Source organism: Tachypleus tridentatus, chromosome 12 (genome assembly GCF_004210375.1).
Source record: "Tachypleus tridentatus isolate NWPU-2018 chromosome 12, ASM421037v1, whole genome shotgun sequence".
NCBI lineage: Eukaryota > Metazoa > Arthropoda > Merostomata > Xiphosura > Limulidae > Tachypleus > Tachypleus tridentatus.
The window spans coordinates 119,279,564-119,304,237 of record NC_134836.1 but is presented as its reverse complement, the minus strand read 5'-3'; the positions used below and the strand labels follow the sequence as shown (position 1 = coordinate 119,304,237).

General features: G+C 30.4%; 2 protein-coding genes across 5 annotated transcripts in view; one reads left to right on the top strand and one right to left on the bottom strand.

The window, feature by feature from the left end:
- Positions 1 to 972: 972 nt before the first annotated feature.
- Positions 973 to 20,873, bottom strand: LOC143234507 (small COPII coat GTPase SAR1B-like). Its single transcript, XM_076471915.1, has 7 exons — positions 20,768 to 20,873; positions 18,866 to 18,915; positions 15,078 to 15,197; positions 14,517 to 14,582; positions 7,739 to 7,842; positions 3,700 to 3,831; positions 973 to 2,064 (listed from the first exon to the last, which is right to left on the bottom strand). Exons 2-7 carry the CDS (start codon positions 18,906 to 18,908, stop codon positions 1,951 to 1,953), a joined length of 579 nt encoding a protein of 192 aa, XP_076328030.1. The 5' UTR covers positions 18,909 to 18,915; positions 20,768 to 20,873; the 3' UTR covers positions 973 to 1,950.
- The window catches only part of mRpS24 (mitochondrial ribosomal protein S24), a 59,558-nt gene continuing 55,735 nt past the window's right edge, over positions 20,852 to 24,674 (top strand). Inside the window, exons 1-2 of one of the 4 annotated variants that reach the window (XM_076471910.1) lie at positions 20,883 to 20,977; positions 23,613 to 23,796. In XM_076471910.1, coding sequence (XP_076328025.1) covers positions 23,736 to 23,796 — 61 coding nt within the window. In that variant the 5' untranslated portion in view covers positions 20,883 to 20,977; positions 23,613 to 23,735. Of the gene's footprint in view, positions 20,978 to 23,612; positions 23,797 to 24,674 lie in introns of all 4 variants that reach the window. The other 3 variants (XM_076471911.1, XM_076471913.1, XM_076471912.1) reach the window with 3 other exon arrangements.

The window sequence follows — 24,674 nt, the reverse complement described above, 5'->3', positions numbered from 1 at the left end:
AACATTGTGATATAACACAAGACGTGGAAAGTGTATTAATTATTTTTGTGAGTATTAAAGAAAGTGTATCACACATTCCTGTGAGTAGATAACTCAGAATAATATGCAACACACATTCTACTAATAGCACACACCTTCCATAATACCACGTAGTTACCTACATACTATCAATCCCAAATCAAGTTCAACACCAAATACCAAATGTATTTAACTCTAGTTACCAGCAGTCTGAATTAAATAATCAAACCACTTGACGTAATGACTAGTTTTTGTTTTAATTTCGCGCAAAGGTACACGAGGGCTATCTGCGTTAGCCATCCCTAATTTGACAGTGTAAGACTAGAGGGAAGGTAGCTATTCATCACCACCTACTGCCAACTCTTGGGGTACTCTTTTACCAACGAATAGTGGGATTGACCATCATATTATAACACCCCCACGACTGAAAGGGAGAGCATGTTTGTGTGATCGATATTCAAACCCGCAATCCTCAGATTACGAGTCGAACGCCTTAACCCATCTGGTCATGCTGGGCCGACAGGATGACTAGAAACCCACTGGAAGTAACAATGTATTCTAAAGACAGCTCATGTGGATATTAAAACTTTAATTAAAATGAAACACAGAATGTTCCAACCTCCTTAGGTCAACATCTGATTTTTTGTTCAACCTGAAGATGATCTAAGAAGGTTAATATATTGTTCTGACTTTATTTTACCCACACCAGCTGTCATTAGTATACATTTAAACAATCTGATAATCAGTTGTTTTAAATTCTTTTGGAAATACTATGACTTACAGGTACTCTAACAGACCGTACTGTTATCTTTGAATTTATAAGTGTTGTGTTGTACGAAGACAATTTGACAAAGCACTTACTCTTTCAAAATTTATGTTTAGTTTGACCTTCTGAGACTTAAAATGTTTAATTCCCCATAAGATATTTTATTAAGAACTTTGAAAACAAGTGTCTTCAGACATTTTTTTAACTTTTATTTAAATTTAAAAGTTATTACACTTAGGACAGTCAATCTGTTTTTTTCTTAGTACAACAGGTCTTTGATTACAAAGATACAAATTTGCTGCTTGGGTTTAGTCCAATTTCTCACCTAACTTATAGCTTTCAACTACTTCAAAGCTGGAAAAATTAAAAACCAATAAATAAAATAAACATTAATAATTTATTTCTCAAAATTAATCTTTATACATAAGCTAGATTTGGCCTGGATTCTTCACTAAAAATATTAAATAAAAAATTTTGTTTAGTTTTAAGCAAAAAGATATAATTATGAAATCACAGTAATACATTAAAATTTAGTTTTGTTACATTTCTATATTACTTTAATACATTTAAGATTATATAAATAAATATTTAGCAGGAATCTTACTATATTCAGTAAAAATAAACATAAAACAGCCTACTGGAATACGTTTTTATTAATTAGAATTTTCAGTATTGCATTTATACAGTTTCTTTAACATTTACTCTTTAAGAAAGCCACTGAGGGCGTTCTTATTCCAAATATTTAAATGTAGGAGTATTTTGGCTGTATACAATATACTGTATAACAGCACTAAAATATTTTATATTGACCATACAGCTTAACACGATGACCGTGAAAGCAAAAACTGAACAAATTATGAATACAAAAAAAAAGCAACAAATGTGATCATTACATTGCTTTACGGCAGCGACGGAAACCTGTGTTAATCAAGTATAACTTTTATATTCATTACAGAATAAATTGTCATTGCATCTGTCAAATTATTTTTACTCACATACAGACTTTTCGGTCAGGTATACTATATGAAGATATGTGTGTGTGTGTGTGTGTGTGTCAGTATGCACACACACACACACACACACACACAAATATGCATTCAGTGTAATATGTGTCTGTTACGTGGTATTGAATATTTACTAAATATGTAATGTTAGGGTAAAATACATCATATGTATTGTGCTAGCCATCGGAAACCTTCACCATAACCTTGTCTCTTCAGCACACTGCACATGAAGAGCTCGAGAGGTCGTCCTGGAAGTTCGGATCTCGGAACTTTATTCTAAAACAGAATAAATTATGCTTTACTTCATCTAACAAAGTAATTATCAATATACTAAACTGAATATTTATATAAAACTAAGACATTTTTATTTCAAAACTTCTTTTAAAAATAATTTAAGATACAAATGTAACTACATCTTGTCATCATGTGCATCTGAAATGAAAACTGACACGTAAAACAAACCCACAAAAAACTAACATATAACCAAGTTAACCAACATGCTCATAATCTTTTCTCAAAGTTTAGCGTCCTTTTCTCTTGCACAATTGTGGGGTTAAAAACTGACCAGTTACACCAGGTCACACTACCTTTTGAGTCAGCATAACAAAAGAACATCTGTTTGCCAGTTCATTTAAACTTCACCCCAAAAGGGTGAGGAAGTAAAAGAAAAGTGAAGAGAAACATTTTATTTGAGAAGTGCAGCACTCAAATGGCTTCACTTCTTATATCATTGTATTAGTTCCTACCGTGATAAGGAAGGAACTAATACTTAACAATTCTATTTGACTAACACTGATGCAAATAACTTAGTCGTTCCTATTTAAAAAAGACACACCAGAAATCACCAGACTACAAAACAGTAGTAGCATCTGAAACAGATAAAAGAATCAATTTCATTTCTCCACCATGTTGAACAGGAAAAGTAGAGTCAGAGATGATCTCAGATGCGGGCTTAAGTTTAGAATAGGGAAAGGTTTAGGAAGTCAGACATGCTCTCAGTGGTAACATTGTCTGGGGAAAGGTTCAGGAAGTCAGACATGACCCCAGCAATTAATCCGAAGGAAGGGTTTATAAGTTGTATTGATTTCAATGGTCCTACAAACCACAGTGATCAGTCCACAGATAAGCAGACAATATCTTCTGATGCTAGGATCAGTCTTAATGGAGTAATGTTGAAACCAGAAGTGAAGAATTATTATCATAATAAAAAGTTAATAATTTTCACAGAAACAAAAAACATTACGAATGACTTAAAAAAAAACCATTGCAGAAGTAATACAGCAGTAGGAAGGAACTTTGTAAATGTGAAGACAAACTACTAACAAATAACCTACAACAAGTGTTCAGGTTGGCAACAGGAGTGCCATACCTATAGATAGTTACTCAGAGTGACATACGTGTCACTTAATATACTGTGGTTTCAAAGTCTAATTTAGCTGGAATCACTATAGAAGTGGCTCTATTGCTCAGTGAGTTTCTCTATCAAAACAAAACAGGATCGAAAAAGAGAAATCCTGCAAACAACAGTTTCTACCAACTGAATGAAAAGATTAACCTTCTGGCATTTAATGTACCACACAGCCGCAGTCTCAACTACAGTAACAGTTAAACCACTTGTAACAAGTCACAAGTACATGAGATTACATATACTATAATACAGAACCCTTATATTATATTATGGTGTGAAATGTACTGTCATCTTAACTTGAATCAGATTGCAAAAACTATAATATAGAGTCCTTTTTATTGAGCATGCAAGTACATTAAATTGAGTAACATAAAACAAACATATGGTTATCACAAATAGTGACCTTATTAAGATATACAAACCCCAAATCCTTTCTTAACTCAAGTACAAACACACACATAATTTAATACTACAAGGAGATAAAGAAACATCAACAAATTTACCTTTCCCGTTGTCTGTCCAAACAGTCCAAAATAAGCTCTCATTTCATCTTCACTGGCTGCTCCAGGTTTATCGATTTTATTTCCCAAAATAAGCACGGGACAGTTGGCTAACTGTTCATCGGTTAACAAACTCTGGGCAACGTCAAGAGAAAGATGTACAAACTTTATTTTACACAGTGTACAGTCCAAGAAGACAGTATATATAAAGGTATCTACATCTATGACAAGCTGACTGTTATTACAATGCTTCCATTTAGTGTGAAACATAAAGACATTCAGCAACTTTTCTGGTAAAAATTTACAATGTAAATTTCATGACTAACAGATCTAGAAAGCTAAAGTTCTATAACCTCATAAGATCAATTTTCATAACACTGTTCAGAGCCTAATATTCAGAATGACACAAAATCCACATACTGTTAGGTACCATTCCTCGGCCAAACAGTTAAACATTGTAAAGGTTTGAATTTCTGACACCGTAATGCTACAGAAACATATTTGTTTCTTTCCTCTGCTGTATCAGAAATATTTACCTGATTAAGCAAATAAAGTCTTGATCTAATTATTAAAACTTATTTAATTTGTCCAATTATGCTAAACACAGAAAAAATGTCTCACAGAAGATGAAAAAAAACATTTGGCAATACGTCACTACGAAACCTGAGATACACTTTAATATTTCGTTTCCTCTAATCAAATCTAGTTAAAAACATCTAAAAAAAACACAAGCATTGCACAATAGCTTCTGTTTCATTCTACAAATCATGCAAGTTTTTTGAACATTTATGTTGTGTTCATAGTGTAAGTGTTTATTAAGTTTGTACTTTAATTTGTCCAGAAAAAACATAATTGCAATATTTTGTTGGTTGAATGGTGTAAATAATTACATTTAGTCATTTAAGATATTCAACAACTCAACTGTGGAACATTATTTATGATATTCTGTGTTATTAACAATCTACAGCACATGTAAAAAAACATTTTACTCCATTGGTCATGGATAGAAACACGAGTTGTTTTGCCTCTGTAAGTCATCCAAACAACTTTCTACAAGGAACACCTTGTGGTTGTGGATGTGTCCCAAGAATATTTTGCCTTAAGAAATGGGCTACATGGTCGCAGATATTGACAAAAAATGTTCTATTATTGGCCTCCTATAGGGTCAGAGGTATGCTACAAAAGTGATGGTCAAATATAACTTTTCAGTGAGATAAGAAGAGCTGTATGCTTGATAATGAACGTTGTTGACGAGTTGCCTTCTCTCTAGTCTGTGAAATCAAAATCAGGGATGGTGCTGTGCAGACAGTCTTTGTGCTGATTTGCACAAACATTCTAAAACAAACAAATTACACAGGTGCATTTCCCTTCAGACTAAAACTTATTTCTCATTTTATTAATGTTTTCCTCACAGTTGATGTTTAAAACATAATGTAACGTACAACATGCAAAAACAAGCAATGGATTATACTAATTATTTTTTAATTAACTGACAAAATAAAATACACGTTTTTTTTTACATGTACACAAGTTTATAGGATGAATTAAAATTATCTGTAAAAATTAAACATACAAGAAGGACAATGCACTATGCTTTGCATTTTGTATGAAAATATTCAAAAGCTATTTGCACTAGCCCTTTTAGGTTAGGCTTGAACTTGACACAGGGTTAAATGGGAGCTTTCAGTAGTTGTTCCTAGTTTAAGCAGTCATAGGCTACAGGGAAGACAGTTAGTTAACACTAACCCCATAAACTATTGGGTTCCTCCACTACCAATGAATCACCACCACATTAGAACACCCCACACAGCTGAAAGCACACCCATGTTTAGTGATAGGAAAGCAAACCCACAATCCTCAGATTGAGAGTTGAGCACCTTAACCACCTAGTCAAGCAGCAAGTCAACACCACCCACCATCAATTCTTACACTACTTTAATTAAATAGAGGGTTGTGACTGTCACTCTAATATTGAATTTTATTTTATCAGTGACAGGATGGGAGCCACAGAACCTCAATTCTACAGTCTAGTATGTTGACCACTGGGCAACATTTGGCCAAGGACAAGAAAACTAGACAGTTGACAGGACATAGATGTGATTGTTACCATATTTCTTTTTATCAAGACATGCTTTGAGTATACTTTACAATATTTATAAACCATTTACAATTCATTCAAATAACAAATGAACAGAGATTAAGTGGTCAGCGTGAATACTGCCTTCCAACTAAAACATTTTTTATAGTATTGTACAATCTGTTAGTGCAAAAAAATTACCAAGGTTTAAAAATCTATTAAATTTTTAAAATGCAACTGACAAAACCACATTATATGAAACATTACCGTTTACAAATATCAATTCTCTCAAGATAGCATTGTGCTTTACAACAGTTTCTCAGGGTTACGAACTCCAAATATAGAAAAACAATAAGTACAAGTTACATTACTGTTCATTTTACTATTTACCAATCACAAAAAAATACCACATTTTATCAGCTTTTTATTTTTAAATATGGCTCACATAAATATCACTCACAGTATAACTTTACTGTAAGGTGTATACATACAACTGTAGTGTGCAAGAGACAACACGAATGTCACTAACTAATGACTACGGCCACATGTTACTAATATTTTAGTGTTCGAATAGTGGAAGCTATCACTGGTAATTAGCAAGTTCATGTTTATATATTGTCGTGTCTTTGCCCCATCATGACCAACAGCACAAGCTACCCAAGACTGCATGTACTTAATGTATACAAGACAGCTTGTATGGGAAGTATGAATCACTGGACAGTTCAAGAGTCACAAGACATTTATGGGTTGTTGTTTCAGCTATTAGCACAGTTTATTTAGGCCTAGAGTTCAAAAACGTTCTGAATTTCAATTAACGCTACATATTCTGTAATTTCTAAATTTGTACCAACAGCAAACATAGAACCATGAGAATTAGTTGTTTTTGAAACTTGGCAGAATGTGCAATTTTATCAAATTATTACATTAAATTGGACCAATTGTGCAAGTTTATATACCAAATATCTTGTTTAATAAAATCTGCAAGTCATCACCCAATCCCAAAAGAAATCAGTGGACTAGAAATTCCATCAATAAGATCCCAACAAAAACATTTCTGAGTTTTTTTCTTCTTGGAGTTTTTATAATTTTGTGTTGGTTTAGAATCTTGATGAAAGTTAAAAATGTTTGAAACATTTGTAAGTAAATGAAATAAAATGTATACTAACACTTTTAAATATTCATGACAGCAGTACCTAGGGGAACAGTGGTAAGTCTACAGATTGACAACTGTATACTAACACTTTTAAATATTCATGACAGCAGTACCTAGGGGAACAGTGGTAAGTCTACAGATTGACAACTGTATACTAACACTTTTAAATATTCATGACAGCAGTACCTAGGGGAACAGTGGTAAGTCTACAGATTGACAACTGTATACTAACACTTTTAAATATTCATGACAGCAGTACCTAGGGGAACAGTGGTAAGTCTACAGATTGACAACTGTATACTAACACTTTTAAATATTTATGACAGCAGTACCTAGGGGAACAGTGGTAAGTCTACAGATTGACAACTGTATACTAACACTTTTAAATATTCATGACAGCAGTACCTAGGGGAACAGTGGTAAGTCTACAGATTGACAACTGTATACTAACACTTTTAAATATTCATGACAGCAGTACCTAGGGGAACAGTGGTAAGTCTACAGATTGACAACTGTATACTAACACTTTTAAATATTCATGACAGCAGTACCTAGGGGAACAGTGGTAAGTCTACAGATTGACAACATTAAAATATTGAGTTTAATTCCCCTCTCCAAATATTTATTTTTACCAAAGTTCAAACATGTAGAACATATACAACATTTTAAACACCCAACAAAAGTTTCAGAACCAAATATATTTGATCAACTTTTGGTTTTATTGATAACCAGAAGTTAGTTAACTCTAAGATGTTTTTTTTCTTGAGTTAAATCTATAAACTGTGAACCAACTCACAACAAAAAAAACTTACATTCAGTTCCACTTTTGACTCTGAAAATCTTTCTCTGTCAAATGCATCAATTAGAAAAACAATCGCATCAACAGCAGGAAAGTAATCTCTCCATACTCTTCTGGCTGGAGAAAAAGATAAAATATTCTGAGCAAAGACTACACATAATACAGCAAAACTTTATTAGTCCAAGACTACATGTAATACAGCAAAACTTTCTTAGTCCAAGACTACATGTAATACAGCAAAACTTTCTTAGTCCAAGACTACATGTAATACAGCAAAACTTTCTTAGTCCAAAACTACATGTAATACAGTAAAACTTTATTAGTCCAAAACTACATGTGATACAGTAAAACTTTATTAGTCCAAGACTACATGTAATACAGTAAAACTTTCTTAGTCCAAGACTACATGCAATACAGTAAAACTTTTAGTCCAAGACTATATGTAATACAGTAAAACTTTATTAGTCCAAGACTACACGTAATACAGCAAAACTTTATTAGTCCAAGACTACATGTAATACAGTAAAACTTTCTTAGTCCAAGACTACACGTAATACAGCAAAACTTTATTAGTCCAAGACTACATGTAATACAGTAAAACTTTCTTAGTCCAAGACAACATGTGATACAGTAAAACTTTATTAGTCCAAGACTACATGTAATACAGTAAAACTTTCTTAGTCCAAGACTACATGTAATACAGTAAAACTTTTAGTCCAAGACTATATGTAATACAGTAAAACTTTATTAGTCCAAGACTACACGTAATACAGCAAAACTTTATTAGTCCAAGACTACATGTAATACAGTAAAACTTTATTAGTCCAAGACTATATGTAATACAGTAAAACTTTATTAGTCCAAGACTACACGTAATACAGCAAAACTTTATTAGTCCAAGACTACATGTAATACAGTAAAACTTTCTTAGTCCAAGACTACATGTAATACAGTAAAACTTTTAGTCCAAGACTACATGTAATACAGTAAAACTTTCTTAGTCCAAGACTACATGTAATACAATAAAACTTTATTAGTCCAAGACTACATGTAATACAGCAAAACTTTCTTAGTCCAAGACTACATGTAATACAGTAAAACTTTATTAGTCCAAGACTACATGTAATACAGCAAAACTTTCTTAGTCCAAGACTACATGTAATACAGTAAAACTTTATTAGTCCAAGACTACATGTAATACAGCAAAACTTTATTAGTCCAAGACTACATGTAATAGAGCAAAACTTTATTAGTCCAAGACTAATAAAGATAGGTGTAACATTATTGTACATGTAACATTGTAATCTTGACTAACACTTGTTATATTAATAAACCACTACACAAAGTACGAGATAGGTGTAACATTATTGTACATGTAACATTGTAATCTTGACTAACACTTGTTATATTAATGGACCACTACACAAAGTACGAGATAGGTGTAACATTTTTGTACATGTAAACATTGTAATCTTGACTAACACTTGTTATATCAATGGACCACTACACAAAGTACGAGATAGGTGTAACATTATTGTACATGTAACATTGTAATCTTGACTAACACTTGTTATATTAATGGGCCACTACACAAAGTACGAGATAGGTGTAACATTATTGCACATGCAACATTGTAATCTTGACTAACACTTGTTATATTAATGGACCACTACACAAAGTACGAGATAGGTGTAACATTATTGCACATGCAACATTGTAATCTTGACTAACACTTGTTATATTAATGGACCACTACACAAAGTACGAGATAGGTGTAACATTGTAATCTTGACTAACACTTGTTATATTAATGGGCCACTACACAAAGTACTAGATAGGTGTAACATTATTGTACATGCAACATTGTAATCTTGACTAACACTTGTTATATTAATGGACCACTACACAAAAAGTGAGATAGGTGTAACATTATTGTACATGCAACATTGTAATCTTGACTAACACTTGTTATATTAATGGACCACTACACAAAGTACAAGATAGGTGTAACATTATTGTACATGTAACATTGTAATCTTGACTAACACTTGTTATATTAATGGACCACTACACAAAGTACGAGATAGGTGTAACATTATTGTACATGTAACATTGTAATCTTGACTAACACTTGTTATATTAATGGACCACTACACAAAGTACGAGATAGGTGTAACATTATTGTACATGTAACATTGTAATCTTGACTAACACTTGTTATATTAATGGACCACTAAACAAAGTACGAGATAGGTGTAACATTATTGTACATGCAACATTGTAATCTTGACTAACACTTGTTATATCAATGGACCACTACACAAAGTACGAGATAGGTGTAACATTATTGCACATGCAACATTGTAATCTTGACTAACACTTGTTATATTAATGGACCACTACACAAAGTACGAGATAGGTGTAACATTATTGTACATGTAACATTGTAATCTTGACTAACACTTGTTATATTAATGGACCACTACACAAGATACGAGATAGGTGTAACATTATTGTACATGTAACATTGTAATCTTGACTAACACTTGTTATATTAATGGACCACTACACAAAGTACGAGATAGGTGTAACATTATTGCACATGCAACATTGTAATCTTGACTAACACTTGTTATATTAATGGACCACTACACAAAGTACGAGATAGGTGTAACATTATTGTACATGTAACATTGTAATCTTGACTAACACTTGTTATATTAATGGACCACTACACAAAGTACTAGATAGGTGTAACATTATTGTACATGTAACATTGTAATCTTGACTAACACTTGTTATATTAATGGACCACTACACAAAGTACGAGATAGGTGTAACATTATTGTACATGCAACATTGTAATCTTGACTAACACTTGTTATATTAATGGACCACTACACAAAAGTACTGAGATAGGTGTAACATTATTGTACATGCAACATTGTAATCTTGACTAACACTTGTTATATCAATGGACCACTACACAAAGTACGAGATAGGTGTAACATTATTGTACATGCAACATTGTAATCTTGACTAACACTTGTTATATTAATGGACCACTACACAAAGTACGAGACAGGTGTAACATTATTGTACATGTACCATTGTAATCTTGACTAACACTTGTTATATCAATGGACCACTACACAAAGTACGAGATAGGTGTAACATTATTGTACATGCAACATTTTAATCTTGACTAACACTTGTTATATTAATGGACCACTACACAAGATACGAGATAGGTGTAACATTATTGTACATGCAACATTGTAATCTTGACTAACACTTGTTATATAAATGGACCACTACACAAGATACGAGATAGGTGTAACATTATTGTTAATGTAACATTGTAATCTTGACTAACACTTGTTATATTAATGGACCACTACACAAGATACGAGATAGGTGTAACATTATTGTACATGGAACATTGTAATCTTGACTAACACTTGTTATATTAATGGACCACTACACAAGATACGAGATAGGTGTAACATTATTGTACATGCAACATTGTAATCTTGACTAACACTTGTTATATAAATGGACCACTACAGAAGATACGAGATAGGTGTAACATTATTGTTAATGTAACATTGTAATCTTGACTAACACTTGTTATATTAATGGACCACTACACAAGATACGAGATAGGTGTAACATTATTGTACATGGAACATTGTAATCTTGACTAACACTTGTTATATTAATGGACCACTACACAAGATACAAGATAGGTGTAACATTATTGTACATGTAACATTGTAATCTTGACTAACACTTGTTATATTAATGGACCACTACACAAGATACGAGATAGGTGTAACATTATTGTACATGCAACATTGTAATCTTGACTAACACTTGTTATATAAATGGACCACTACACAAGATACGAGATAGGTGTAACATTATTGTACATGTAACATTGTAATCTTGACTAACACTTGTTATATTAATGGACCACTACACAAGATACGAGATAGGTGTAACATTATTGTACATGTAACATTGTAATCTTGACTAACACTTGTTATATTAATGGACCACTACACAAGATACGAGATAGGTGTAACATTATTGTACATGTAACATTGTAATCTTGACTAACACTTGTTATATTAATGGACCACTACACAAAGTACGAGATAGGTGTAACATTATCGTACATGTAACATTTCCTTTTTTTCATATTTATTATAAAGTTAGGCTTAGCTATTTAGTAAAATGTAGACTAGATTTGTTATTTGATTTTTCCTTTTAGTGAAATGATGGTTAAATGCTATTCAGTCAACTCATGGAAAAAACATCTGGTAAATAAATAAAGAAAATGTTGAAATAGAATAATACATCGAGCAAACTGTATAAAACAAATATTACTTATATACAAGAAAATGTTGAAATAGAATAATACATCGAGCAAACTGTATAAAACAAATATTACTTATATACAAGAAAATGTTGAAATAGAATAATACATCGAGCAAACTGTATAAAACAAATAGTATTTATATACAAGAAAATGTTGAAATAGAATAATACATCGAGCAAACTGTATAAACAAATATTACTTATATACAAGAAAATGTTGAAATAGAATAATACATCGAGCAAACTGTATAAACAAATATTACTTATATACAAGAAAATGTTGAAATAGAATAATACATCGAGCAAACTGTATAAAACAAATAGTATTTATATACAAGAAAATGTTGAAATAGAATAATACATCGAGCAAACTGTATAAACAAATATTACTTATATACAAGAAAATGTTGAAATAGAATAATACATCGAGCAAACTGTATAAACAAATATTACTTATATACAAGAAAATGTTGAAATAGAATAATACATCGAGCAAACTGTATAAAACAAATAGTATTTATATACAAGAAAATGTTGAAATAGAATAATACATCGAAAGCAAACTGTATAAACAAATATTACTTATATACAAGAAAATGTTGAAATAGAATAATACATCGAAAGCAAACTGTATAAACAAATATTACTTATATACAAGAAAATGTTGAAATAGAATAATACATCGAGCAAACTGTATAAAACAAATAGTATTTATATACAAGAAAATGTTGAAATAGAATAATACATCGAGCAAACTGTATAAAACAAATAGTATTTATATACAAGAAAATGTTGAAATAGAATAATACATCGAGCAAACTGTATAAACAAATATTACTTATATACAAGAAAATGTTGAAATAGAATAATACATCGAGCAAACTGTATAAAACAAATAGTATTTATATACAAATGTTGAAATAGAATAATACATCGAGCAAACTGTATAAACAAATATTACTTATATACAAGAAAATGTTGAAATAGAATAATACATCGAGCAAACTGTATAAACAAATATTACTTATATACAAGAAAATGTTGAAATAGAATAATACATCGAGCAAACTGTATAAAACAAATAGTATTTATATACAAGAAAATGTTGAAATAGAATAATACATCGAACAAACTGTATAAACAAATATTACTTATATACAAGAAAATGTTGAAATAGAATAATACATCGAGCAAACTGTATAAACAAATATTACTTATATACAAGAAAATGTTGAAATAGAATAATACATCGAGCAAACTGTATAAAACAAATAGTATTTATATACAAGAAAATGTTGAAATAGAATAATACATCGAGCAAACTGTATAAAACAAATAGTATTTATATACAAGAAAATGTTGAAATAGAATAATACATCGAGCAAACTGTATAAACAAATATTACTTATATACAAGAAAATGTTGAAATAGAATAATACATCGAGCAAACTGTATAAACAAATATTACTTATATACAAGAAAATGTTGAAATAGAATAATACATCGAAAGCAAACTGTATAAACAAATATTACTTATATACAAGAAAATGTTGAAATAGAATAATACATCGAAAGCAAACTGTATAAACAAATATTACTTATATACAAGAAAATGTTGAAATAGAATAATACATCGAAAGCAAACTGTATAAACAAATATTACTTATATACAAGAAAATGTTGAAATAGAATAATACATCGAAAGCAAACTGTATAAACAAATATTACTTATATACAAGAAAATGTTGAAATAGAATAATACATCAAGCAAACTGTATAAACAAATATTACTTATATACAAGAAAATGTTGAAATAGAATAATACATCGAAAGCAAACTGTATAAACAAATATTACTTATATACAAGAAAATGTTGAAATAGAATAATACATCGAAAGCAAACTGTATAAACAAATATTACTTATATACAAGAAAATGTTGAAATAGAATAATACATCGAGCAAACTGTATAAACAAATATTACTTATATACAAGAAAATGTTGAAATAGAATAATACATCAAGCAAACTGTATAAACAAATATTACTTATATACAAGAAAATGTTGAAATAGAATAATACATCGAGCAAACTGTATAAACAAATATTACTTATATACAAGAAAATGTTGAAATAGAATAATACATCGAAAGCAAACTGTATAAACAAATATTACTTATATACAAGAAAATGTTGAAATAGAATAATACATCGAGCAAACTGTATAAACAAATATTACTTATATACAAGAAAATGTTGAAATAGAATAATACATCGAGCAAACTGTATAAACAAATATTACTTATATACAAGAAAATGTTGAAATAGAATAATACATCGAGCAAACTGTATAAAACAAATAGTATTTATATACAACAATCTTTGAAGGATTTGATGACAAAGAATTACCTTGGTGATGTCCTCCCAAATCAAAAGTTGTAAATTTCATATTTCCTATGCTTAACTCTTCAGAAGCTGAAAGCATAACGAATAACAAATTTATTAAAATAATTATAAAAAGAAGTGGATACTAATGTTTTAGTGGTTTGATTTTGTCACATTAGCATAAAATACACATCGACATAAAAAATGTCCAAGATATTTCTATCTCATCACCATGGTATGAATCGCATCATGTTTAAAATTATAACATTTTAAAATTTCAAAATCCTTTTTTATACCTACCGTGGATATTTTAGTTTCAGCGGATCCTTTAAGAAATTTATAAAGTAAAAAAATGAGTACTTTAACAGTTTTATTAATGCCAATTTTAGTTTTCTTGTATGATAAACACATCTTGTATCTTCACAAACTATGAACTACGACACTGCCACACAAACACTTACTTGCAAGAAGGTACTGAAACTCCTGAAAATTTGAAAGACGACACTGCCACACAAACACTTACTTGCAAGAAGGTACTGAAACTTCTGAAAATTTGAAAGAGGACACTGCCACACAAACACTTACTTGGATGAAGGGTTGGCACATGCTGAGCCATCCTGTCATCCTTGAGCATGTGCAGTAACGTTGTTTTGCCCGAGTTGTCCAAACCAAGAAAGAGCAGTTTTCCACTTTTTTTCCATAACCCTGGGTTCAAAATAAGCAATTATTTCTATATTAATAAAGAAGTTACAACTATGTACAACCATCCTGTTGGATGTACTTACCAAATTTCCCATTGGATCTGTATTTTTTTTTTTAAATGGAGTATTTCCAAAGATTTTTCAGTGAACATATGAAGCCTTTACAAAGTCAGTCTGAATAAAAGATGCTTTTCACAGTAAGAATATCTTATTAAATGTTTCTATTAAAAACAGAAATATTTTCATTTTTCATGTTTCTGTAACCTTCTCAGTGAATATCAGAAGTTTTATTTCAGTAAAAATCTATATTTTGTATGTTATTTTTTGTACTTTAACACTAAGTGCAGCCGAACCACCAACACACACTGAAAGGAAAAGTTAAAAATATGAAACAAATTAGCATCATTTTTCTTCTTTACCTGCATCATTTGTTACTAGATCATTCCATTAATTACGCTCACAAGTTCAGCTGGCAATCTTTTTCACAATTTTTTCTTTTAATTTTTTCTGTTTCAGAGTCAGACTTTCTTCTACAGAACCTTTTTATTACTCTGTGAAAAGCAATAAATCATGACAAGAGCCAATTAACTACTTATCCCCACAAATAAAGTAAACAAACTGATCAGGTTACATTTTAGTTTTCAATTTTATAGTATTTTATTTTTGTCACCTAATACAAGTTCATCTTTACATTTCAGAACAATGTCTTGAAACCCCTGTAATTCACCCAACTTTCTAATTAGGCTATAAGTAAGTTACAGAAAATATTGTTACTGCTAGAACCTTAATCGAGTTGCATCCAACTTTTCTTGCAAACTACTATCTTTAATTGCCAAAAATAAAAGAAAAATATCTTAACATTTCTGTACATTATAATATGCTCTTTCTATTGGTTATAATCATGTCCATCAAACATGTAGAAGAGATGTAGATAACAGACATTTAAATGCATAAAAATGCATATCAATAAATTTGGCAGCAAATCAAGGTAGGAGGTTGAAACTGTACATTCTATCTTTAAATTATGTGTAGTTTGTGTTTATAATCAGTCGCAAGCCTCAACACCTATTTGGAGAATAAATTTTGAAAATGAGAAATCAAAGCCAGATGTGATGTGAGAAAGATTAGGTAGAACTGGTTATTTAAAAGAAAACAAAAAACACACTTCCTGAAAGAGTTTATAACACCCTTCCACTTATGTCATTCATACATCATGAATTATACATGTACTTGTATGTTTTTAATACACTTAGTTTGATTTTATTACTTATTCTGTTTGATGTATCTGATTTTTTTTATTAAACATTCACAATTTACTGAAACATTTGCCAGAATTTTTATACAATAATAATTAGTCTTCACTGTGTGCAAAAACAATTTTAATCTCTACTAACTGAGATAAAAAGCACATTAACTTGTTGTAAGTATAGTTGTTTTTTAGTATGTTTAAAACTAACATATCTATTTGTGTTATGAGCCAATCTCATGACTGTCCTGTAGGCTACTCAGAAATATTGGTTTGATAAACAACCTGCTTTAGAGAAACCTTGTATTGCATATTTTGTTTCATGTACACGTTTAAATCTAAGCTTTTGTTTTTAGGTTGTGAATTACTGACATTTACTATACACTTAGCATGCTTAAATAAAACCATTTCAGAATTACATCACTTCCACTAGTTCACAGTTATTTTGTTTGATAGAATTTCTATATCATTCCTTGGGTTTCTCACATATTTTGAAAACTTTAAACCAATGATTGTGAGTTTGTAAACTGTGAACTGACTGATTACATTGGTCTATAAAACTGGTGGTTTCATTCCTTATAAGGTATAAGGACAGGTTAGAAATTTGAATAAGGGAAATGATTGGTTGATGTTCTAGAGTAACATGGAAATTGTTTTAACCATAGAACTTTAGACTTAACTAAAATCAACCTGTGAAACTTTGTTAATGAAGTGTGTTTTTTTTAGAATGGTGCCATGACACTGGGTTTCACAAAAAACTCTGAAAAGATGGTAAAAATGTCAAAGTCATAGAATGGAATCTGACACCATTCCATGCAGAATCAATTAATCTCAAAGTAATCAGTAAAAGCACAACTGACAAATTTAGCAAAACATATTGAAATGTAAATGCTCGCAATAAATCCATGTGATATTCAAGAACTAGTCGGGTAGAAGTGTGAAGTCTATTTTCAACCTTTTACATATTATTATAATATGAAGACCTTTATAGGTTCTCCGCTTGTTTTGTGTGCACATAATTTGAAGAGAAGCAGCCTAAATCAACTTACTAACATTAAACAAAACACCATGCCCATGAACATTTCAGTTCTGTAAGTAATAATAAAATTAATGTTTGGATAATTTTAATACAACTTAAATAACCACTGTCATGTTTATGTCTGCAAAACAAAATTGTGGAAATAATAGAGTAGGTTAGAAAGATCTAAAAGGGGGTAAAAACATCAAGTAACAAAAGTATGTTCTTCACACCATGGACATTCAGCCAAGAACAGTCAATATAGTTTTCTGACTCAAGAGTAATCTGGTAATTTGGTGGATAGTAAATATTAATTTTAACCATTTATTGATTAGTACAAAATCACAACAAAGTGGAGTAAAAGAAATCAAAAAGCTTTCTGAAAAAACAAAACTGTGTTTAGCCCCTAAAATTTTATATAAAAACTTGTGACTGTGTCTAGTCCCTAAAATTTTATATAAAAACTTGTGACTGTGTGTAGCCCCTAAACTTTTATATAAAAACTTGTGACTATGTCTAGTCTCTAAAATTTTATATAAAAACTTGTGACTGTGTCTAGTCCCTAAAATTTTATATGAAAACTTGTGACGGTGTCTAGTCCTTAAAATTTTATATAAAAACTTGTGACTGTGTCTAGACTCTAAAATTTTATATAAAAACTTGTGACTGTGTCTAGTCTCTAAAATTTTATATGAAAACTTGTGACGGTGTCTAGTCCTTAAAATTTTATATAAAAACTTGTGACTGTGTGTAGCCCCTAAACTTTTACATAAAAACTTGTGACTATGTCTAGTCTCTAAAATTTTATATAATAACTTGTGACTGTGTCTAGTCCCTAAAATTTTATATGAAAACTTGTGACAGTGTCTAGTCCTTAAAATTTTATATAAAAACTTGTGACTGTGTCTAGCCCCTAAAATTTTATATAAAAACTTGTGACTGTGTCTAGACTCTAAACTTTTATATAAAAACTTGTGACTGTGTCTAGCCCCTAAAATTTTATATAAAAACTTGTGACTGTGTGTAGCCTCTAAAATTTGAAGGAAAAAAAGGAAAATTTTGGGTACGATTAAGGGATAAGTGGTTAAAACATGACACTTGTAAAGATATAGAACACAAAAACATGAAAGTAATGTAACATCACTTTCAAGATACTATGACAATGAGATAAAACCACAATCTTCAGTCAAAACACTGAATAACTACAGCATGTACACAGAAGGTACAAGTTAACTACAATATAGTGTACACTTAGAAATATTACATAATTTTTAAAAATTATGTTTTTCACTAGCTTCCTACACATAAACTGAATAAGTGATGATTATGTAAAAAATAAACTAAACCACTGGGTATAGTTATTTTTGACAGAAAATATAAATGAAAAATATTTATTTTCAAAACTTACCAAGGAAATTCAGTATATTTGTCATCCAGTCAAACAAAAACATTTTTTTTCTGAAAATTAAACAAACATTTCATTAGAACAGATATTTACTCTAACAACACAGTTTTATAATGTACCGTATAATTATATCAGTACATGAAATTAAGATAGCTTTTACTTGATAATTTATTAACTTAATAAACACACAAAAATACATTCAAATTTGGTTTTTTTAATGAAAATAATTATCAAAAATTTAATTTGCCAACATCTCAAAAGCCCCAGGATGTACAGCATGAAGATGACTTATTTTTTATAGAAATAATGTAATCATGATAGTGGTTTATACTTAAAATGTGAAAATACTATAGTCAGCAAACAGTACATATAAAAATTTGTTTAAAACACCATAAAGCATACAAATCAATTTCAAACCCATTTCTAGAGACTTTTTATGATATATAGTATGCCTCTTTCAGAGAGAAATTTCCATTTGTTACTTAGCACAATTCTTACCTACCATGTTCTTACTATAACAATTTTTATTTTTGACAGTTCAAGTTGTGTTAATAGAAATAATGAATATCAGTCTGAATGGGTTATAATTTCACTGTCTGTTTAGGCCTACTTGGAAATTGGGATATTGAACTCAGTCAAGTTTCTTTCTCTAAGAAGGTCACCATATTGTTGGAGAAAGTCTTATAGAGAGCAACTAAAAAATACCCTGGACAGAAAATCTATTGTGTGAGAACAGGTTAAGACTTCTAAAGTTATTTTGTTAACAAACATTGACATTTAAACAATAAGAATGGTAAGACAAAGGAACACAACTATAAATTTTTGACAGTCACTGGTTATCCAGGTCCCTACCTTATCTTCACAGTACACAGTCAAAAACTGCATTTTCTCATTCTTCAGTGGTAAAAAACATAAATGATTTCATCTTGAAAGTATTAATTATTAACGTGATACCACATACCATTCTGAAATATATTCTGATAGTTCATCAAATGTCTCGTGCTATTTTTTACCATGGTATTGACACCACATGAACTCATCAAGTTGAGACAGCATCACTGGTTCCCAATATAGATTTTACCCTTCACTTATAACTTTTCTTAAAAAAGATTCTACTGGCATGTGTGTGAATGAAGTCATGTTAGCAGTAATTTTATAACATTATTAAATGGGATTCGGATTGTCAAATTTTCGTAGTATCATCTTTAGCTAAGACAATTTTACTTTTAACATGTAGGCTGACCTTTGGAACTGGTTGCCTTCAGATGTGATAGATGCGTAAATTTAAATTGCAAAGGCTGTTTTCAGCATTTGGTTCTTTAATTAATGCAACAGCCACGATGACATCCACTGGCACTTGCTGAGAATTCCACTGGCACTTGCTGAGAATCAAGTTTTTTTTCTTCTCCAAGTAAATTAATTTTAAAACTCCGTAGCAATACATTACATGTAGCGTTTATCATAAACAAAACATAAGTCACATGCATCGATTCAATGCCATTTCTTAATATCAGATTAATCACATAAAATAACTACTTTGTACCTAAGTAAATATATATATATATATATATATAACACAGTCACTCTAATCCCGGCGATATTTAACAGAATAAAAGTTAAATATCGAAGATGAATTTGTTACAAAAGTTTGTTAAATATTATTAATGTTAGTACTACGTAGTAATGACTGATACAGTGATATTTTAGAAGTATTGCCATTAGTAATAATTATACTTGAAGCTATTAGTATACAATTCGGCTCATGAAGTTTAACACCCCAACCCAACTTAAAGGCTAGATACTTTAAAAATAGTGGTAAAGAATTGTTTCGTATATTCACTTTTTTAGCCATGTTCTAACATATTTGAGATAAGAACAGTAGTTTATACATACGAAGTAACCTACCATTCAAGCCTATAGCTTTCTCGCACGTCACAACTCTAAATGAACAACTTCCGACTTTCCGTGTTGTACACGTTTGACGTAATTCAATACTCTCGTTCGCCAGTCATAAACTACTCTAGGTTACAGATAGCATTTAGTAGAATGAGAGGACGTTGGTATAATAATTAGAAGGACGTGAAGATGGTATATTAACTTTCGTTTTAAATTTAGGTTTGTAGTTTTTAACTTTAATAATATATATTGCTTAAGTAACTTATTATTTTCAATGTCTGGTCACAATGTAAAACATATTAAACTTAAAATTAAATTGGTTTGATTGAAAGTACATTACAAAATGTATATTGTAAGTTAAACATACAATGTAGTTAAGGGTAAGACGAGTTCTGAGTATGCAGTTGTTTGTGTTTAAATATTTTAAGGGAAGTGTAAAGTTTTAAGTTTGATGTAGCCTCAGTCGTAATGATGCCAAAAAAACAACAAAACATAACGTGTTTTACGTATAGACAAAAAATAAAAAAAAAAATAAGTTGAGTGTGAATACTTAGGAAATCTGTAGAAAATCGTTTCAAATTTTTAATGGCTACTTGCTGATTTATCCATTAACGTTAAGTAGGATTCTCAAACCTTTCTAAACTTAAAGTTGTTCAAATAAAATAGTGAGACGACGCCAGGTTGCAAATTATTAAAAGTGGTAATAACCAGGTTAAAGTTCTTTTTATTTGTACATGTGAGTGGCTTGTTGGTTTTGAAGTTTTATCTTCATGGTGATGATGTAGATGTTGAGGACAGAAACTGATTTCTCTTTGTTATTAGGATGCTTATAGGACTTCCACATATTTTAACATCATCTTTAAAACTCTTACATTTAGATCTCAGTTGTTTAATTTACAGGTCTGATGCATCTTCATTGAACTTTCTGTATCTTTGCAAATTCTTTGTATTGCAAATACAACCATATTATGGTACCAGTTGCACAATGGTTTTTTTATAATGACAAAATGTTTTTTGGAGTAAAACATTTTTTTCCCAAATTTTATTCTTTGACTTGCTTTCTTGGCTGTGCTATATGACTGCTTGGCTGCAAAGTTTCCGAGAACTTTCCTTTTTTTTTCCACGTTGACTGTTTCCATTTAAAGAATACATAACTTTCATAGACTTGGAAAATTCTTGCAACTACGCATTTAGTTTCATCGAACCAATGTAGCCACGTCTTTGGTTATGCTGATAAGCACTCAATAAAGAATAATTGCCGTCAGATTGGTTACTAATTTTCTAGTATATTTTGGTGTCATTGGTCGACATATTTATGGTTAGAAGAATTCAATCTAAAATATTTCACACGTAAAAGTATTGATCCTAGAATTAATCTTTAAGGAATCCAGTTTGTGAGTAATTTCCAGGTAAAGTCACTTCCACAGAGTTCAATCTGACATCTGCAGGTAAGAAAAAGATTGAACGCAGTGAAATACATTATCCAAGTACAAGCATTCTATAATTTTAATACAAGACTCATGAGGGACCATATAAAAAGCTTTGTTTAAAGCTAAGTAAATAACATCAGCTGATGTTTTATTGTTCTAAAATTAAATCAGGCATCCATACTTTCAGTTAATTGTGTAGCACAAAATTATTCTGTTGGAAGCTATGTAAGTGGCAAGAAATTAGGTTTGCTGTTTCATTATTGAATCACCAGTAACTTGACAGTTTGACTTGTTAAGGAGACAGGCCTGTAGTTTAATATATTTGTCCTTGTGATTTTTATAAATGGTAGTGTCATATAAGCATTCTACCAGACCTGAAGAACATGACCAGAATGAAATGACAAGTTTAATGTATAAAAAAATGTTTTTGTAAATATGCAGAACTTTGTTTAAAACACTGACTTTACTTAGTTTGAATTTAGATGGTTTTTATATAATGAATCCAGAGATATCTTTTCACATAAGATATAATTTTAATCTGCTCCAATGGTTGTTCACTAACAAAGTACAGATATTAAAATTCATTCCATATTGATCTTTCATTCCACTGTTAAAGAACTTGACACTAATTTTCTCTGAAACATCTAAACATAGACAACATGGAAAAATGTGTGTCTGTACTTTTGTATAATTTTATACATAACTTACACTGATACTACATGAAGTTACACCTCAAATTTGTAAGTAAAAATACTGTTAATGTTGTTATGTTAGCTTCAATGGGTACTTTTTACTCTTGGTGCTGTTTTCATTGATTTGTTATGTAGTTAAAAAGTTTTATATAACAGGAGACCAGATTTTCAAGCTGTACAATAACTTGCACAGAACTTTGACTTAGACATGTTTGATAGTGTGAATTTATTTAAGACCTTAAACTATTGTAGACTTTTGAAACATATAGATGGAATATAAATAAGTGATTTTCTGTGATATATGTATATATAATTTTGCAATAGAAAAACATTAGTTCCTGGTATTGACAATTTAATTGTTTGCATATATGAATCTAAACATTCTTAAAAACCTTCAGAGTTTTACTAAAAAGAGTTATTTCAAATAAAATTTCTGAAAACAATATCAATTGTGTGTTAGAATCTAATAACATATAGTCTGTGAATTTCTAATATGATAATTTATTTTAGTGTTACAAATATTTGTTAAAAGGTTTTATATAACATGGGTGCAAGCCTGAGACAATGAATAAACAATTAAGAACTTTTTACAATGATATGCATTTCATAGCACTAAGAGTTAACCTGTGTAACAGGCATTAGCCTTTCAGAATGCTTAAATCTGCAAGAGGTGTTTGAGGCATTCTGAAGTTACCATATAGGTATATTGTTGACATGTCTTTTCGTTTGCAGGTTCTTTCAACTTATCTGATAAAAATAATTTATTACCCAGCCCAAGTAATAATCACAGATCAGTTTATTTCCTTCTTTAACCTGTTGACTACCAAGTATTTCAGCTGCTACAATACAACTCTAATGCTTCTTCATTTTGTAATCTTTTTCGTGATGCCATTTTGGATCAAAAGTGAAACAATTTGTAAGTAGGTCAAACGCATGTATAGTGCTGCCATCTAGCGTTAAAGTTAGGTATTATTGATAATGAATTAACTTGTCCGTGGCACTGTGTTACCGATTGACTTGGACGAGTTATCTCGCCTATGGCACTGGACAGTTTAATCTCTGCACAAGCTTGGACATTTTTACACTGTTATAAATTGTTGTAGGCCTATGTTACAAAGGGTGTTTAAACCTCTGTACACAACTAGGACCAGTGTAAAATATTGAACTTCTTGTACAGTTTCATGGCTGCAACAGAAACGTGCTAATTGAATCACATGCTGCCTAAAGAAATAGATCTTGTTACCAACTTATAACATACTAGAACAGAAACTGACATAAAATCTTAGAAATTTCTCTACAGCATATTTAAGTATATTATCAGTAATTGCTGCTTCCTCCAACTAATAAAATTATTAACATTAAAAGCTATTATAATAGTATGCTAAAGAGCAGGAATGATTTTATTTGTGAGAAAACTTAAGATGTAGTTTTAAAAATGAGAGGGAATCTTCAATAGCTGTGGCACTTGAAATTCTTTTAGACAGAATTAGAGTTAGTTAATCTGTGAGACCTTGGGCATGATCAAAGGCATCAGTTGAAAAGGTTTGATCATGTGAGTACAAAACTGTAATTAGATATTAAATCAGTCAAGAGATGATAAACTATGAGCTAACACTCATAGCTGTTCTGTGAGCTGTGGCTAAAAATATTAAATGAACATTTTCTTTGAGGTAGGAAAACAAAACAGGATGTTAAATGATTATCAAGTTATAATGGTTTTAAAAGGGGCTGAACATGTTTGTAATAAATTAAAAAGTTGCCTGTATATGATGTTAGAACAATGAATGTATACGT

Excerpts from the sequence above, each read along its gene's own strand:
- LOC143234507 (XM_076471915.1), bottom strand. The coding sequence starts at position 18,908 with ATGTTTTTGTTTGACTGGATGACAAATATACTGAATTTCCTTG. Across the intron at positions 15,198-18,865 it reads AAATATACTGAATTTCCTTG|GGTTATGGAAAAAAAGTGGA; the intron begins GTAAGTTTTGAA and ends TTTTGAACCCAG. Across the intron at positions 2,065-3,699 it reads TTGGACAGACAACGGGAAAG|AATAAAGTTCCGAGATCCGA; the intron begins GTAAATTTGTTG and ends ATTCTGTTTTAG.